An 18,951-nucleotide genomic window follows, 5' to 3' on the forward strand; every position below is an offset into this window, starting at 1 on the left:
GTGAAGTAAATAATCTTCTCCTTATCGTAACTATTTCGAGCTGAGCCTTTTTGTTTTATATAGAGATCCTTTTACTGTAAAGTTGCATTAAAGGACCAGAAAAAAAGATGACGTCGGTGCCTGGGGGCACTGCAGACCAATTCCCCGAGAAATCTGAAAGTCTGGGGCCCACCTGCTCGGGCCTGCCTTCTCCCATTTTAGAGAGGCAGGTCTAAGGGCCTGGGAGGAAGAAGGTGCCCCAGAAAAGCTAGGACAGCAAACTGACCCTGCCACCTCTTTTGTGGGCCAGGGGGGCCTTATATCAAACACGCTTATGGAACCCACTGTCTAGGAACTCCTGCAGAGAGGAACTCCAAGGTATAAATGAGTCCTGGGGTAAATTCCAGTCCCGAACCTCCTATTTTTTAAGCGTGGCTCCAGCTCCTTAGATCTGTCACTTTATAAGATAGTGGGTTTAACATACCTGTCTATAAGGTGTCTAATGGTCTACACAACAAGATTGCATTAAGGAAATCCCATAGGTTCACGTCCATGAGTTCCGTACCCTTCCTCCTCGACCCTTGGTGTTATTATAATGTGGTAAAGAGAAAATATCCTATTTCTAGTTTTCTCTTTGCCTCTAATAGAAGTGTGACGTCGAGATCCTTTCTCTCTGTAGTTTAAGCACTACATGTCATAAATTATTTTGTAATAATATATTACTTGACATTACCTAGAGAGCTATTACAGATGATTTTTCTTATAACATGGCAGATTCAGTTAACTTTATTAGTACCTACAGTGTGCTGAGCATTGGGCCGACTTCGTCCCCATAAATTACCTAATTTCATGGAAACCCAGATACTACAAAAATGGCTTTGATATTTAATGGCCTGAGAGATGGCTGAAACACGGCCAAGCACAAACAATATTCTTCCTCCTACACCTGTTCACTTCGTAAAGTCCTTCGTCTGATATTGTGTCCCTTGTTGAAACAGATCAAAATCTGAACTCACATGTCAGATTATGTCAATTGATGCAGGACAGGGCAAATCTCTCCGAGTGGAGATTCCAGCCCTGCACCTAGAGAGAGCAGGTTTGAGTGCAGGAGAGAATTCGAGCGCAGGCCAGAGTTAGAGTCAAAAGGAAAGTTTATTAGAGAAGGGGTAACACTCCATAGACAGAGCTGGTCTCCTCTCAGAGACAAGGCGTGAGAGAGCCAAGAGGGACAGAGAGACAGAGAGAAAAGACAGGGAGAAAAAAAAAAAAAGAGACAGACCGAAAGACAGAGGCAAAGACCCCGAGTGTTTGGAGAATTCAGTTTATATGTCATTCTTAGTATCTGTGAATTACAGTTTAAAGACTTTTTTACTTTTTTTTCCTTTGATGGTATGAGTATGTAGCATGAAAGGCATGCTAGCAATCCCCAGCCTTTGTTCCATAGGTTCCCCATTCATGCCACAGGGAATGAATGGTTGGGTTTATTTTGTGTAGGGTACGACTTTAGGACTCTGCTTTCTCTTCAGGGTATGGGGAAATGGTTTGCTAATAATCCCGGCAGGAGTATTCCTTTGTCCTGCGGTTTCCCGAGGCCTGGCAGCAGCACATGGGCTCTGAATGCAGCCTGATTCAACATTTACTTTCCACGCCTCCTCCTTAAGTCCAATAGTCTTCAGCAGTTGTGTGACTTAAGTACAGTCTGATTACAATTGGCATTAGGGTCTTAAGCTGATTTCTCTCTGTTCCCTTAGTATATTTAGCCACCATAATTAGGAGTATTCACAAGTCTCAACCTGGAATTAAGCATGTGATTCATTTATTGGATAAGGCAAGTTAACCACGAGGCAAAGGATTTATCCAGTTGGCCCCCAACTCAGGCCCGGAAATGCTTTGTTTACAATCTGCATGACCATTTGTGTATAGGGACATGAGAGGGCAATAAGACTCTGCGCAGTGGCCTTAATACGCTTGCAAACTGGTATTTTTTTCAGGTTGAAACTATCAGTTCAGCAAATTTACTGTTCCACCCAGAACTCCAAACTACAGTATTCTGAGTATATATCACGGAGAATAAAACAGAATCCACAGTCCCTGCCCCAGGTTACAACTGAGTTAGGGAGGCAGTCAAAATACATCACACTGGCATAAGAATACTTACAAAGCAAAGAAACATGAATGCAAATTCATATCATACAAACTGCTTAAATTGTTGCTTATCAGAAAGAGAGAAGTAATTTGCCTCTATCCTACTGATCTATAATCAGTGATGTTTGTCTGTTCTCAGCGGACTTAGCTAAGCATGAGCCACATGATATTGGATTTTTATTAATGGCACCTATTGAAATAACTGACAAAGAGCAGCCACTCCACAAATGTTGAATGAAACACTTAATGCTTTTAGGTAGGTGGGGTTCATCGAAGAATCATCCTACAAGTGGCATTTTTTTTTACACATAAACTTTTTTTCTGATTGTAAAAGTAACACATGCTCATTATATAAAATTCAGAAAGTATTAAAGTATAAATTACCTTGCTCCACCCATCCAGAAATAATCACTATTATCATTTCCTTCTAGTCTTTTTCCAGTGTGATTATCTCCTCAGCCATTAAAATTTCATCACATTATTTTTAATGTCTGCATAATATTCTATTGATGGGCAGATTGTTGCCACTTTTCTTTTTTTTGCTATCGTAAATACTGCTTCAATGAATATTTTGTTTTAAAATCGTTTTTCCAAAAGGATTTCCTTAGACTATACTCCTAAGCATGGAATTATTGAGAACAGCTTTAAGTTTCTAAATAAAGTTGCCAAACTTTTTCCAGAAGTTAGTCATTCTCACTAGAAGTATAAGTTAGCTTCTACACCACAGCACCTTCACTACAGGAATAACGGTTTAAGCAAAATATATTTTTCTTTCATGAGATTAAGCAACTTTACAGGAAAAAAAACTTAAGAATGTTAAACTATGAAATGTTTCCATCATGGCAGACTCTCTTCTGTTATTTAATACCCGTGGGTTTCTTCTGTAATGGTAATCTCTGAGTCCATCCTCGATTGTTTTTTTTTCCCCGATGCAAAGTATTTCCTGCCTATCCATATAGTTCACATCCTGGTGATTTTTAATCACTCTGCAATTCCTCACTGTGCTAATATAGCCTAGTGAGCTTGACGATTTTTTATTGTCAGGACTTACAGTCACTTCGTTTCTGCTATTACATTTGCTATAAACATTTTGCATAGTTTCCAGCCCCCACATTCCCAAGAGTGTCCCTGGGCTATCTATCCTATCTCAGCTTGATCAAAGAGTACAGATCATTTTATAGCTCTTGTTATGCACTATTGAATTGCTGGGCAAGATTTTTTTTTTTTTAACAGAAAATTGACTGTACAGAAAATTGACTGTACGAAGCGACGTGGACCATCTTTTCTGAGCAAGGTGCAGCGGCCTGGCTTCTTAACTGGAAGTCAGTTTACCTGAGCTTCCACATGGGAACTTGGGACGTGCCTTCCCCATTCTGAACCTCAATTTTCTTATCTATAAAATGAGGGGTTTTGATTAAATGGATTAAGGTCCTTTTTCTAGCCACACTTCTCCCAGTCATGTATCACCATGACTCCTAGTGGCTCAGACTCTAGCTCAGTGCATGGGATAAGCTCTGCTTCCTTTCCCTTGTCTATAGTCCCATCAGAGTGTCCCCATACTAGTATAATCAGAGGAGACACAGCAGAGCTTAGGGGTTCAGAGTACAGGTGGTTTCCAATCAGCCCTGCCATTTACTAGTTGTGTGATGAAATACTTAACCGCTCAGTGGCTCGGTTTCCCCATCTTGAAGTGAGGTTAACAATAGTTCCTACCTCATAGGGTTGCAAGGAGAAGTGAGCCAATTGTTTGCAAAACACTTAGCTTCCTGGGATGTAGTAAGTGCTTTATAAGGTGTTGAATAAAGGGTAGCATGCAAACTCTGGGTCTCTTCCTAATGCAGCAGCTCCTTGACTGGTGCACCCAGCCTCTGGGTGTTTTCTCGCTGCTGCTTCAAATCTCTGATTTAAAGGCCTCCTACAATTCCCAGGTGCCTCCAAGGTGGAGCAGATGCCCTAGCTTGAAGACCCGGGCTCTTCCCAAGGGGCTCCTAGAAGTCTGGGCCACTTCCTTTTATTTAAGAATCCCAGTTAATCTCAAAACAGAACAAAAAGAAAAACCAACAAAAAAGGCAAAGAGGGTTACAAAAATTGAGGGGCATTTTTAACGTTATACCAAGCAAAGCATTAACGCTCCCTCCCTGGCGCGCCCCCCGCCCCCCTCCCTCCCCCCGGCACACACACAACCACTTAATAAACCACAGGTATGCTGTTCACAGTGTAATTTGCCAAGGGTTATCAGAGTGTTACTTCAGGCCACATAAAGTAGCAGGCCGAGGAAATGGGAGTTTATCAGGTGTACTCCTGGAGGGCTAGCGTCCAGACATTGGCGAGGGCGTTCTTAGACTAAAGATGATGCCCCTAGGTCAGTGTCGATCACTGGGACAGCCTCAGCCCCGGGGCAACCTCAAACGCAGGTACAGCTCCTTCCACGCCCATCACCACCGCTCCTAATCCCGCCAGCCCCGCAGGCCTTTCTCGCCCCCCAGCCCCGGGCCGTCGGTTGAGCCAACTCCTCCCCCAGAGCCCCAGGGCGGCCCGCGCACCCTGGGCCGCCGCTCGCTTGGATCCTGGCCCCGCACCCAGGAAACTCCACCACGGGAACCTTTATCTCGCCCGCGGCGCCCCCTAGGAGCGAAAGACGTGCTTAGGGAAGTGGGATCCAGCTGCGACCCCGGAAAGGAGGCCAGGAGGGGGCGCGCATCCGTGCCCGCCACAGGCCTGCCACCGCCCGCTCTCACCGGAAGGCGGGGGTGCGCTCCCCGCGCCACGCGGCTCGACCAATGGGAGCGCGCGCAGCCGGGCCCGGTGGTCCCGGCCACCGGTGCTGAAAACCCCGAGCGCGGGCGGCAGGCTCCCGGCGCGCGCCACCAGACCTGCCCCGAGCACGCAAGGTCGGTGCGCTCCTGACCGCCCTTACCCAGCCGGCGCGAGGCATCGCCAGGCCGCGATGGCCCCCGAGACCCCGGCCCAGGGGCCGACCCTGCGCTACTTCACCTGGGACGAGGTGGCGCAGCGCTCTGGGCGCGGCAAGGAGCGGTGGCTGGTGATAGAGCGGAAGGTGTACAACATCAGCGAGTTCACCCGCCGGCACCCTGGGGGCTCCCGGGTCATCAGCCACTATGCGGGGCAGGATGCTACGGTGAGCGCTGCCAGACGCCGGCACTGGAGGAGGCGGGGCTGGGCGGGGGGGCCGCGGCCGGAGGCTCGGGATCCGAGGCAGGAAGTTCGGCTCCCACAGCCCAACGCCAACTAATTCGGGGAAAAGCCGGAAAGCTCCGGAGCATACCTGTTGCCCAGGGGTTGGGTGTGCTGTGGACACGAGATGCAAGGGCAGGAGGGGCTGTGAAAACAGGAGTCTGGGGAGTGGAGATGGATGCCGGCGACGTGCGTACACAAAGGGCCGCGCGGCCGGTGCGTGCGTTCCGTCTCTGGCCGCGAGTCTGCGGTCTCCAGGCGTGGGCAGGCCCAGAGCAGGGCTGGAGCGGAGAGAGCGAGGATGCAGGGTGCCGGGACAGCGGTGCTGCGGCCGAGGGGGCAGGGGTCAGTGGCAGGGAGAAGGTGTCGATCTGTGTTCTTGGCTGGGATGGGAGCGCAGCCGCATCTGGACTGGGCAGTGCTGGCCTACGCTTGTGAGCGGGAGCAGAATGAACCACTCGTGGGGAAAGGGCTGAGGCGGGAAGCCACCTGGCGCCCGCTGCCTTGGGAACTCCCGCAGCGGCTGAAGGCCGAAGGGCGGGGAAGGGGTCGCAGCGGCGGGAGAGGGCTAGCGGCTGCTGGTGCACAGGAGGGAAATGGGCGTGACTTGCTGAAGGTGGGGGGCCTACATCAACATACACTTGGCGAGGACCCCGGAATGGTCCTCGAATCCTGTGGGGAGGTCAGTCAACCACAGGCCAGCGTGGTCTCCAGCTATTCGCCGCGGCGGACTGCGGTTTTTACTCCGGGGCTGGTCGCAAGCCTCCTTACTCCCGCCCGGCTGCGGGTTCAGCGCGCGCTCCAGCCCCTTGCTTTTCTTTATAGACCACTGGGTCTCCGAGCTAAGGCACCTGGCGCCTCCCTGCTGGGTTGGAGAGCCGGGGGTCACCCTTGGGGCCCAACGGTTGAAGCTTTCGCTTCGCTAGCTTCCCCTCCCGTACATTCTTCTCCCATTTCAGCGCCCAGCGGTGTCACCCTTTCCGCTGTCCCCACCCTCCGCTTTTGCCATCCCAGAGCGCGCCTCGAGCCACCAGGGTTCCCATTATGTCGCAGCACAGCACAGGCACATCAGAGTGAGGACACACCCTTCCTTCTGGCGCGCCGGGCCTGGGGACGAGGCCAGAGCCTGCGCTTGTCACCGGGAGTGACCACTGGGGACTCGCGACAGCGCGGAAGGCCACGGCGTGGACCGGCGCATGCGCAGACAGGGGCCATTAACACCAGGGCTTCCTGCAGTGTGATTTAGGGCCGGGGCCCGCCGCCGCGGAGACGGCGATTGGTCCAGCTGTATGGTGCCACTGGCCGCCGGCTCCGCCCCAGCTCCCGCCTCGCCTGCCGCTTCCCCAGAGGGCCTGGGGCGTCCTGACCTACGGACTTGAATCTCATCACCAGGGACCCCCACCTCGCATAACTTAAAATTAGCGGCCCCGGGGCAGGGGGCGGTCAAAGTACTAGGAGAAATATGGAAGCCCACCCGGAACAAGCAGCAGAGGAAAGGGGGCGAAATGCAAAAGTTTCCCAGTTCGGGTATGGGAAGCTTCCCTCATCACATTTTATGGAGAACGCCGGCTCAGAGAGGGGCTTGCTAAAAGTCTCACATCCATTTTGGTTCTCACCAGTACTTAAATTAGTGTGTAAACGCTGTGCCTAGCAACGCCCAGAGGAAAGGCCAGCCCTGGGAGGTTTCTCTGTGTCCATGCTCCGCCCCTACTACTCTGCCTGACCCCACCGCGCCTCCCTATTCATTGGTGTGTTGCTCTTGACACTCGACCACAGATGCTGGGTGATCCTGAGCTCTGGACCCCTGGAAAATGTCTGAGAATCCTGAAAGACAGTTGGCTGGAGGAAGGTGCTGTCTGAACTGGGGTACAACCTCCTTGCCGGGTCAGGAGGATGGCCTTTGGTGGGAGTCCTCCAGGTGTCCATGGGGGCTGGGCTGGCTTCCTCACCGGTCTGCTTTCTCTCCACCCTTGCAGGATCCCTTTGTGGCATTCCACATCAACAAGGGCCTTGTGAGGAAGTACATGAATTCTCTCCTGATTGGGGAATTGTCTCCGGAGCAGCCCAGCTTTGAGCCCACTAAGAATGTGAGACCCCGTTTGCTGTGACCATTGAGGGGCAGGGGGTAGAAGGAAGCCCTACATAGGATCACAGGTGACCACAGTCGGTAGTTCTTGGGAGTCTTGAGATCCCTGTTTCTTTTGCATAGTCATTGGGTCACAGCCCAAAGGAGTGGAGTTTTGGAACTCAGGTTCTCACAAGGTCCCCACCGCTACCATCATCATCATCAACATGAGACTATCTTGAGCCCGTGCTCTGTGCCAAGCGTAACCTCATATAATCCTCACATATTTACAGATGAGAATACTGAGGCTCAGAGAGGTTACACGACGTGGCCAAGGAGCGTACTGTCAGTAAATGGCACAATCCCGTTGCACCTCCTCCCGTCATCGGTCCTCAGTATTGTGTTTCCCTAGGACTGCGGACTTCCCACAGCCACCTGGGCGGGACATCCTTAAGCCTAAGAGGGCCCTCGTCACCACAGTGTTGGCTTGCAGCTGGGAAGAATAACAGTCCCTCTCTCTCCACTTTCTCAGAAAGAACTGACTGATGAGTTCCGGGAGCTGCGGGCCACAGTGGAACAGATGGGGCTCATGAAAGCCAACCATGTCTTCTTCCTGCTGTACCTACTACACATCCTACTGCTGGATGTTGCGGCCTGGCTCACTCTGTGGGTCTTTGGGACATCCTATGTGCCCTTCCTCCTTTGCGCAGTGCTGCTAAGCACAGTTCAGGTCAGAGCCCTTGGCTTGTCAAGAGCACAGCTACTCTCAGCATCCCCAGGGAAAGCTCTTTGTACCCTTCAGGGGACCGGGGCCGAGCTGAGGACATGCAGGAGAGTCAGTACAGAAAGAAATACACATTCCCTTGTCTGTGGCTTTCATCTGCTCAGTAGCCACTTGTGCACCTTCATCTCTCTCACCACCGCTTCTCCAGCTGCTTCTCCTGGGGTTCCCTTCATCTGCGGAGTTTCTCTTCTGAAACTTCGCATTCAGGTTCTGCTACAGCTCAAGTGTGCCAAGGACCAAGATTCCGGTTTTCTCAGCAGGGCTTGGCTTCTTCCTTACGAGACACCCATACGTACTGATAATGCTTGAGCCCTAATACTTGGCTCTCCAGACCCGTTTGTCAAGCCTTCTACTTGCCTCTGTCCTTTTCTGTAGTCTGGATGTTCAGTCCATCATAAGTCACAGATCTCCAGAGCTGGGGAAACTGAAGAACAGGGAAGGGACAGTGATTTGCCCCAACTGTCATGTGAATTAGGTGGGACCCGGGCTTCCCGACCCCTTTCCTGATGTGCTCAGTTAGGGAACTGTGGCCATCACAGGCATAGGTGGATGAGGGAGAGGCTGGCGGGGTGGCTGGGGTCAGTGAGAGGGACACTAGGCTGGTGAGCTGCTCTTAGTGTTAACCTTTCTCGCCCAGGCCCAGGCCGGCTGGCTACAGCATGACTTTGGGCACCTGTCTGTCTTCAGCACCTCCACATGGAACCATCTGCTGCATCATTTCGTGATTGGCCACCTGAAGGTCAGTGGGATGGGGAGCGGCTCTTTGAAACTGGTCAGTGAGGGAAGGGGGACACTTGGCTTTCATACTTATGTCTTGCTTTTCTGTAGGGGGCTCCTGCCAGTTGGTGGAACCACTTGCACTTCCAGCACCATGCCAAGCCCAACTGCTTCCGCAAAGACCCGGACATCAACATGCACCCCTTCTTCTTTGCCTTGGGGAAGATCCTCTCCGTGGAGGTGAGCAGAGGTATCAATGGAAAGGTCTTGGACAATGGAAATGTGCCCTCCCAGAAGGCCTTGGGAGACATGCTCACAATGCTGTCAGTGTGGGGAAGACATGGGGGGCCAGCTGCCCCACCATTTGGAAGTCGTGGGGGCCAAGAGGCAGTAAACGGGCTCTCCAGGACACCTGTCCTTCCAAATGAGTTCAAGTTAGCAAAAAAGTTCTTGTAAGAAAGGTACCACATGTTGATAAGGATCCAACGGATGACCAGGAGATTACTGCTCAAACCCTGATCATCTTTCGAAGATGATGGATGGCCCTCCTGGGGTGCTTTTTTGATACTCCTACCCCAGGCTGTCATCCCCCCTGCCGCTCACTTTGTATTCTTGTCTCTGACACCTTGGTGTTCTACTGTGTCACAGTCTTCCCCATCTTTGATGCCCAGTGCCAGGAATATTCATTCGCTAAATAATTCTCCCCACCCACCTGATCCCAGTCTCACTGCTGGGTTAGTTAGCACGGGGTCTGACTTGTCATCTGAGGTTGCGAGCACAAATCGTAATGTGGCTGTTAAAGGAAGAACGCCCGAGGGTGACCCAGCGAGCTTTTAGTGAGCAAAATGCAAGAGAATGGCCAGCGGGGTTCTTTGAAAAGTTCATGTACAGTCCCTTGTCCCATGGCTCTAGGCTGCACTGAGGTCCCCCTGATGACATGTCTGGATGACATTTCAGCCCGACAAGACTTAAACTCTCATTAAATGTGTTTCAGTTCCGGGCATGAGTTCAAGGTGGCCTGGCGCTCCTCTCCTGACACCAAGAGCCCCTACCTTGAAGCTTTTCTCACCTGTCTGTAATGTCCTAATTTTCCCACCTCCTAAATGGGGACTGACTTGGTTCCCTACACGTCCAGCACTGCGTCTTGGTCAACAATGTGTAAGGACGAACCAACCGTGGCCTCCTCCTGGCTCAGGCGGCTACTTTGAGGGCAGTGTGGGTTATTTATCAGGCAGAGCATGGAGTGCTTGGTAGCACTTCTGGTGAGACTGCAGAGAGTTAAAAAAAAAAAAAGGTAGGAGTCTGGGGTGGCTCCATAGTGTAGTGGTTACCATGTCTGCTTTACACCCAGAAGGTCCTGGGTTTGCACCCCAGGTGGAGCCACGGACCATTCCCGGGGGGCCGTGAGCGTGTGGGAGGAGATGCCCCGCCTTCAGAGATCCAGTTCTTAAGGAGAAACAGCAACATCCATGGGTCAAGGGTGGAGCTTAAAGAGGTGTGGGCGTAGAGTCTAAGGGAAGAGAGCCTTTACACCTCACCGCCTTATTGCTTGAGCTAGGGGTTGCAGTAGCCCCTCATCTGCAGACACTAAAAATAGGAACGCCTGATCTAAATCAAATAGCCTTTTTTTTTTTTTTTTTTTTTACCTAGTTAGGAGGTTGAAGATAGGCCGCCTGTTCGTATGTTAGTAAATGCCTGGGCTACAGACTACTTGGTGCTTGGTTCGCCCTCTCTCTCTGGGTACAATTTGACTGGGCATTGATCCTTGTGCTGATCCAGTGGCCTCCACCTCAGTTCCTCTGGAGAACAAGAGCTGCAGGGGACACCTGACCCTAAATATAACCCCCTGGCTTCCAAGAGTCAAAGCACAGCAGGGCAGTTATTAGGAGCGTAATGGCACGTGACTGCCATTTGAGCAGGCAGCAGTGGACCAGGCTCCTTTCCACAGCAGTTTCAAAGTGGGAGGCCGCAGCTCTGCCCCACCCCACAAGTAAGACAGGTGTTCCTCTTCTGGTTTCCCCCTCTCAGGTAATGTTGCTTGGGATGGGATGAACTTCATCCCATATCAGCAAGCCCTGTTAATAACTGCCTCTAAAATGTACCCCACATCCATCGACTTCAGCTCCACTGCTTCCCCACCCCAGATCTGGTCCATCCTAGGTCTGGATTATTGCTGGCGCCTCCTCACTGGTCTCCGTGGGACTATGCCTGCCCCCTACAGTACATTCTCCCCACTGCTAGCCAGGGAGCCTTTTAAAGCTCAGTAGATTGTGTCACACCTGCTGAAAGCCCTCCAGTGGCTTCCGGTCACCATCAGAATAAAATCCACACTCTTTTCTATGGCCTTACCAGGGCTTTGTAAGGTCCAACTTGATTTGGCCGTCTCCCTAGTTTTCTGGCCTTTTCAACCATTCTCCCCCCTGTTGCTTACTGTCTCCAGTCATACTGACCACCTTTCTGTCCCTTGACTATCCCAAGCCTTTGCACTGGCTGCACCTTGGCTTTAAATGCTGTCCCCCTGAATCTTCACATTGCTGGCTCCTTCTCATCATTCAGTACTTAGTTCAAATGTCATGGAGGCCGTGTCTGACCACCCCAGCTAAAACACTGCCTTCTTCACTTTGTGTCGTATTGTCTTATTTTTAATCTATACCTGTGTTGAGCTCTGTATATAGATTTATCACCAGCTCCTCAAATTATAAATTCCATGAAGGTAGGAACCTCTATATCCTCAGCACCTAGAACGGTACACATAGTAGGTGCCCAATACTTGTCGAATGAATCAGTTAATATAGAAAGAATGCTTCATTTAGCAGAAGTACAGAATTAGCTTTCAATAGATGACCTGTCAAAACAGTGGGTAGAAGTGTGAAAGAAGAATGAGCAGGCATTTTGCTCTGGGTAGTTTCTCCTGAGCCCTGTGGTCCTCTGGTCGCCAGAACTAATTGGAGCAAGAAGAGCAAAAGGAGTCATCAAGTGAGAAAGCAGAGTTTGCTGTCCTGTTTCCGTGCATCCATGCTGGAGGTTCCAGGCTGTCTTCAGTAGCTAGACTTGCAAAATAACCACCACTCACTGGGGAAAACCTTGCCAGAATCTTCAGACTGCCAAGTTGTTCTTGGTGTCCTGTCCACAAGGAGTTTTATAAAGCTCATATTGGAGTCCAGAGTCTGGAAGATGTGGACGGGGGTCTCTCAGGGCTGGATGTGGAGGAAACGCTGACCTGTGTAGGAGTAAAAATGGCTGTCCATGGAGATGCTGGTGTGAAAAAAGAACCAGATGAGAGAAGGGAAGGGGAGAGGGTGGAAGGGCCTGGACACCTTACGACAAAGGTACAAAGGTGTCTTCAGATAAACGGGAGTCCCGAGGACGGGAAGGCACTGTCGTGTGCGTGCCTCGTGTGTTGGATCGTTGAGCTGCGTGCCACGGTGTGGCACGCTTAGACTGAAGCCTTGGGCTTTATGTGCCAAGTGCTGGAGGTAGGGCTGAGCCTGCTAGAGCCTTCCAATAACAACAAGCTGGCAGCCCCTGGAAGTAGGCAGAGCTTCCTGAGAAGAGAACGGCCAAGGTCAGAGGGTGAAGGGAGCGGGTAACCAGTCTGTGGGTGCTGATTTGTGTGTGTTTGTTTGTTTGTTTGTTTGTTTCACAGCTTGGGAAACAGAAGAAAAAGTACATGCCATACAACCACCAGCACAAATACTTCTTCTTGAGTGAGTGTCTCCTTCCAACACGGGGGACTCCCTTGGGAGGGATGTGAGGAGATGACTCTCCAGGGGATTCTGGTATTTTAGGTAAAGGCTAGAGGAACTACTTCGCCCCAACAGGTTACTCCTTGTGCGGGAGCAGCCTACCATCTCAACTGAGCAAAGCCAACAGTTAGGCTGATGTTCGGTCAAAGGTTGTTCTCATTGCAAAGCCAGCGTCATGCTGATGTTTGCTCAAAGGTGGTTCACGGAGTGGTTGGGTGGGGCCATCCTGACTAAGCCTTAAGCCATACCTTGAACCCTGTCATACACATTCCTGGGTCTAGGGACTTGGTGGGGTGCAGTCCAAGCCCCAAGGAAACAAAGGCAGATGTAGTTATGGGAAGATGAGACCCAAAGAGGGAGTGGAGGAGCCGTTGCGGGAAGAGGAAAACATTTCTGTAGTTGTCTTAAGCTCTTTCTGAAGACTGTTCCCTCGTTTAAAAATCTGTTTCATAATGGTCAGTTTTAAAACTCCTTTAAAAATTTAAAATTTCAAAGGAAGGGAGGGTGTGAGTCCAGCGATTCCATTTTAACTCGAAGGAATTTATTTTAACTGTGTATTAACCATCCACACCTGGGGAAAGGGCGATGGGGTAAGGCTGGAGCAGAAATGTCGGGAGAAAGAATGTAGGAATGCAGGGCATCTCGGGATAGAGGAGCGAAGGTGGGCATTGTAATGTGGGGGGTTACAGGGGAGCATCGGGGCCATGCAGAGAAAGGATACGGAAAAGGAAATGGGGCAGCACGTGGGACTGGACCCACTTCTTCAATTCTCAGTGTTCAGAGAAGCCACGTGCCCCTTCCCACAGCCGACCTCTGGGCTTCAGGTTGGGGGCCACAAACCTGTTTCCCTAGTCCAGGGAAGTAAGCTTTCAGTCTGCGAAGGTTCAGCAGGACCTCCCTGTCTCCTAACACACCTGTCCCTTCACCTGCATGGAACACACGGCAGATGACTGTCAGGACAGGTGTAAGGTCGGGGCGAAGGCCCCAGGCAAGGGCAGGGCTGTTGCCAGGGAAACTCCAGGAGTATGAATTAGCAGTGGGAGCAGAGCAAGTTCCACGCAGGGGGCTTGACCTCCCCCAGCTGCCCTCTTCCACTGGAAAAGAAGGCCACTCCCGCCCCTCACCCTCCTGGCGTGGTCTCGGGAGATTTTGCCCTCTTCAGTCTTGCATTCAGTGCCTGCCAGTTCCGGCGGATCGAGGAGTGCCAAGGCAGCTAGGGGGACAACAGGAGACAGCAGAAATGCCAGAGGCCGTCCCTCCAGCACCAGCCGGCTCTCTGGTGACCCTCATGCTGCTCACACCTCCTCCTCCCTGTCTCCATTTCCTCCCCAGTTGGGCCCCCAGCCTTGCTGCCTCTCTACTTCCAGTGGTATATTTTCTATTTTGTTATCCAGCGGAAGAAGTGGGTGGTGAGTATCTGTGGTCCAGGAGTCCCACATCCTTTGTCTCCAGGACCTTGAGGGAGGGCAAAGGGGTTCTCCAGGGGAAATCCCACTGAGATGCACTCCAGGCCTAATAGAACCAGGTGCGGACCTTCCTTATCTCTAGGTGGCAGGATTTGAGCTCATCAGACCACCGGACTCCCAATGCCTATTTCATTCTCCTGTGGTTCTTGTGCTGGGAATAAAGCCAGGGGCGGGCTGGGGACTGGGGAAAATGAGTGAGAAATGGCACCAACTCTCAGGAAACTTCTGGTGAAGCAAGATGCGGTTGACACCAGAGAAAAGAGGTACAGGCAGAAGGTTCTGGGATTCCAAAAGGGGCCCGACTGCAACTAGCTGGGTGACAGGCATCAGAAAAGTCTTTGTGAAGTTGCTTTTCTAGCTGACCTTGGTGGACAGGCAGAGGTGGGGCGGAGGGAGAATGGACTCTGAACAGAGAAGCTGGGTAGTGAGGGGTGGGTCTGTCATTGGACATTCTGTGGAGGATTCGAGTGTCAGGAGGAGTACGGTGCTGGAGATTTCGTCAGGACACTGGCACAGACTGAGCCGTGGTGCTGGAAGATTTATTTGGCAGCGTGACGAAGGGATGAGGGTTTAGATGGGTTGGGAGAAGCTAGAGGCAAGGAGACCCTGTAGGTCCTGGCTCTTGTCAAGGAAACAGGCAAGGAGGGCTGGGGGTGCCACTAGGGTCAGAAGGAAGGAGCAGTGGCACTCGATACTGCAGGACTGTGCAACTGAGAGGAGACAATCCAGCCTGGGTACCTGGGAGAATGGCCACACCTGATGCAAAGAAACAGGTGAAGTGAGATGCTCTGCGCCAGTCCTAATGCTGCCTGCTTCCCCCTGCAGGACCTGGCCTGGATGACCACCTTCTACGTCCGCCTCTTCCTCACTTATGTGCCGTTGTTGGGGGTGAAAGGCCTCCTGGGTCTTTTCTTCATGGTCAGGTAGTGTTTGATGGGAGGAGTAGGGATTGGCGAAGAAAAGCAGATATTTGGGAGTGACCGGTCTGGTCTGGGGACTACGCTGGGGCTCCGGGTAGCAGGGGTTATGTCAGGTGTTGGCTCGGGAAGGTGGCCAGGCTGGAGCGGGTGTCTGAGGGAGAGTGAGAACTCCAGACTCTGCTTGTACTGTTTCCGTCTGTGTGCCTTATCCACCAGGTTCCTGGAAAGCAACTGGTTTGTGTGGGTGACACAGATGAACCATATCCCCATGCACATCGATCACGACCGGAACATGGACTGGGTCTCCACCCAGGTAAGGGACAGTCACTTGGAAGACCTGGGCATAACACAACTAAGAAAAGGGGTGGGTAGGCAGAGATGCAGGGCACGGGGTGGGGCAGTAACGATGACGAAAGTCCCCAGCAGCACTGCCTTATTAGCTTGAAGCTTCTCTCCTGTCACCATGTGGAGAAGGGAGTGACCAGGGACAGTCCCACGGTCCCTCCCTTCAGACAGCTTTACCTGGGAGGGCTGGACCAGCCTTTCCACCTGGCATCCAGGGCCATGCTCTCCCCGACCTTTTCCTCCAGCTCCAGGCAACATGCAACGTCCACAAGTCCGCCTTCAATGACTGGTTTAGCGGGCACCTCAACTTCCAGATCGAGCACCAGTGAGTCGGGGGGAGCTGGAAAGCCGGGTCTCAGGGAGGGAGGGTCCACGTGTGGGGAGTGGGGGAAGCAGAGGAGCAGAAGCCACTGACTGTCCCGTTCTCCCTGAAGCCTTTTCCCCACGATGCCGCGACACAATTACCACAAAGTGGCTCCCCTGGTGCAGTCCCTGTGTGCCAAGCATGGCATAGAGTATCAGTCCAAGCCCTTGCTCTCGGCCTTTGCCGACATTGTGCAGTGAGTATCTGAGCCTGGGAAGACGGCTGGAAGGGCAGGGAGAGGGCAGGGCAGGGGGGTGGTGAAGTAGGGGGTGGGGGCAGAAGTTTTTCCCAGTTGTCTGGAATGGAGGTCGCCAAGGCAAAAGCAGGGCACTCTTATCGGTCTTGGGGCAAGGTCGGTCCTTTGCTCTCAGTGCCATGGCCCAAGCTCTTTCTCAGGCAGAGGGGAGGAAAGCATTCACACGGAAGGGTCGCGGACACGGGCTGCATACCTCTGCAAGCACCACTACACTCCTGGTGGGTGGTCTGGCTTTTGGGCTCGGCTCGGCTCAGTCCGCCTCACTGCCTGCTTCCATCTCGTCCCCACAGCTCACTGAAGGAGTCGGGGCAGCTCTGGCTTGATGCCTATCTCCACCAATAACAACAGCCGTCCCCCCACCCCCCATATGGAGGAGGAGCCTCTGGAGCTGAAGTAGAGGGGAGCGTGAGGGATGATGCCACTACAGTTCTATATGCAGAGGGAGTGGGTTTGAGGAGATAAAGGCTCTGGCTCAAACCCCTCCCCTTTATCTTCTAGGCAGATCATGGGAACACACCCCTCCTCCCTCCCCCCACCCCCAAGAAGGGATGGCGCTGTTGGGGCAGGGATGTAACTTCTGCTGTTTCCTTTTGCTCATTTGTCAGATGCAGATGGTCAGCGAACAAAGAGGGAATCAGGAAGGTGTTAGAATAGGGAGGACCTACTAAGCCCGGAAATCAGCAAGATTTACCACTAAAATTCCGCCCAGGAAAGGGGTGAGCTCATCTCACCTGTCCACTCCAGTGCCTTCTCCGCCCTCGCCTGCAAGCCTCAGAGGTTCGCAGGCCGGAGGGAGAGGGAGCAGCTGAACCTTGTGAGCAAGATGTAGAAAGGAAGCATTAGCACTGAGAATTCCGAGACCTGACAAAACGCAGGGCCTGGGAGCTCAGCTCACTCTGGGCTGGGTGTGACATGTCTGCCTCAGGCCTCCGGAGAAGCACTCTCTCCATTTTTAGAAGCAGGCAGGGCAAAGGCCAGGATGTGGTATTGGAGACATCTGGCCCTGAAGGATGCTGCCCCTACTGATTTTGGTCTTATGTGCCATCCAGGGTACCAAGGTCCTAGGTCTTGCCAAAATGGCTAGCAAAGAGAATTGCTGGCCATTAAAAATCCCTTCAGCTTTTGATTCATCTCTTCTAACCAGCACTCGAGGAACAAAACACTCCTAGGACAGGGAGTCCACTTCTTGCTCTGTATACAAGTGAGCAGATGGGACGACTTAATCTTCTCCTCCTAAGGAACAAATGGGGCTCCTAATGGTTTCTCTTTGCTTCCCTACCTATAAGTCCAAGTTCAATACAACGGCAGTGAGCGCAAGGGACCGAGCTAGGAGATGCTGAGTCACCTCCCAGTCATGAGGAAAACACAGGTTTCAGTCATGAAGAATATAAAAGCTGTGAGAAATTTTCTATAACCTAAATTGTTACAGCATTACTTCTGAGCAGGAGCAGTGGTGTTAAATGTCATCACTTCATAGTTCTAAACCAGAAATAGGAAGATAAAAACAAGTTTGTGATCAACGTTGCTGTCATTAGGCATCTTAATTAACTGTCAACTTCGTGCAAGTGTCTTTCTCTGCTGGAGACCAGGTAGGAATTTAGAATAATCTCTGGAGCATATCAGTCTAATACTGAAATGCAATTTTTTTTTAATCTCGTGGTTTTTAAAAGATAAAAAGTTTAACCCATCTCTACAGAGCAGACATAGGAATGTCATGTGTCCCCCTCTCCCCCGGTCTCATTTTAACTCCAGGGCTTGTCACCAGCATTCACACTCTCTTCCCTTCCCACACCCACGGCCTCTCAGTCCAGGCAAGGGGACTCTTCGCCTGTTCAGCAGCATCTACTCTAAGCATATTGAGCATTTGGGACACTAGGAGGAGGGAACCTCAAACTAGAAGGACAAATCCCAGCCCTGGGAGAGTTTGCCATTGTCTTAAAACTAAATGCAATCAAGGAAATGAAGCGCGTTGGGATGAGACTAGGCGCCATCCATAGAAAGGCTGTCTTGATTTCTTCGAAGTCTGTCAAAGCAAAGACAAAAAGATTTAAAAAACAAACATGGGGGAGAGCAGGTTGCAGAAGAGTTCAGATCTTTCCCATGTGGGCGGAATCATTTAAAACAGCCTGGGTAGAAAACTGAGCGGCAGAACTGAAGAGTCCTATTTTCATTGGCTTCCTCACTCCATAGGTGCTGACCTTCCCCATCCCTGTTCCCTGCTACCTGAGGTTTGGGTGTGGTGTCACCAGCCTATCCAGCCATCTGGCTTTTGGCCTCAGGCAGCCTGATCTGAGCAAACCAAGTGGAGCTTATTGAGCCAAGTCCTGATCCTCAAAGCACCTCAATCACTGTGGCCTTCTCTCCTTAACCGAGACCAGTGTGGCCTCATGGCCCAAAAGGGACATTCCAGTGACAAAAAGGTCCAGTTACAGTGGAAACATGAGTGATCTCAAATCCAATGACAGATAAGAAAACGGGCTTAGATAGGACAAGTCACCTCCAGTCACAGATTGTGGCAGAACTAACAACGTATGAACTCCTAAAAACTCCAACTGTTTGTCTTGTTACTTTCATCTTTCAACCACTTACTTATCTGGAGCCATTTTCTTAAGTAGGTCCATTATCAATATCCTTTTTGTATGTGCCAATTTTGTTACCACATCCCAATGAAGTAAATCTGAAAATAAAATGAATTTTGACCAAATGAAGGCTATTGTAATCCGCAATGCTCTCCTGCATGTGTCAATAGGACCGACCACCTGTGCCTCTCCTATAAGTTACTATCCACCTCTGTGGCTCTCTCGTCCGAATGGATCCCTGCACAGCCTCCCCTTTGCATAAGCCCCTTGGACAGAAAAAGGAACATCGGGACCTCTAGAAAACACTAAAGCACAGGTGGACTATGGCAAGGAAAAGAAAAGCCAACCCCTTCCCAGGATACCTGCATGTTCAAATGGTAAATTACCTAG

General features: G+C 51.3%; 2 protein-coding genes across 3 annotated transcripts; both read left to right on the forward strand.

Annotated features, from left to right (window-relative positions):
• Window positions 1–4,865: 4,865 nt before the first annotated feature.
• FADS1 (fatty acid desaturase 1) lies at window positions 4,866–18,690 on the forward strand. 2 transcript variants are annotated; one of them, XM_039860119.1, is made up of 12 exons: window positions 4,866–5,263; window positions 7,296–7,406; window positions 7,917–8,114; window positions 8,806–8,907; window positions 8,997–9,125; window positions 12,532–12,592; window positions 13,964–14,040; window positions 14,923–15,020; window positions 15,234–15,330; window positions 15,608–15,687; window positions 15,797–15,922; window positions 16,273–18,690. In XM_039860119.1, exons 1-12 carry the CDS (start codon window positions 5,072–5,074, stop codon window positions 16,322–16,324), a joined length of 1,323 nt encoding a protein of 440 aa, XP_039716053.1. In that variant the 5' UTR covers window positions 4,866–5,071; the 3' UTR covers window positions 16,325–18,690. The 2 variants fall into 2 exon arrangements, with proteins under 2 accessions (XP_039716053.1, XP_039716054.1); XM_039860120.1 differs by lacking the exon at window positions 4,866–5,263 and adding an exon at window positions 5,354–5,535 and having other exon boundaries at window positions 16,273–16,416.
• Window positions 5,542–7,034, forward strand: LOC120600653 (uncharacterized). Its single transcript, XM_039860123.1, has one exon. The coding sequence runs from the start codon at window positions 5,621–5,623 to the stop codon at window positions 6,563–6,565; it is 945 nt and encodes a 314-aa protein (XP_039716057.1). The 5' UTR covers window positions 5,542–5,620; the 3' UTR covers window positions 6,566–7,034.
• Window positions 18,691–18,951: the final 261 nt, after the last annotated feature.

This window comes from Pteropus medius, unplaced genomic scaffold (assembly GCF_902729225.1).
Source record: "Pteropus medius unplaced genomic scaffold, Ma_sr-lr_union100, whole genome shotgun sequence".
NCBI lineage: Eukaryota > Metazoa > Chordata > Mammalia > Chiroptera > Pteropodidae > Pteropus > Pteropus medius.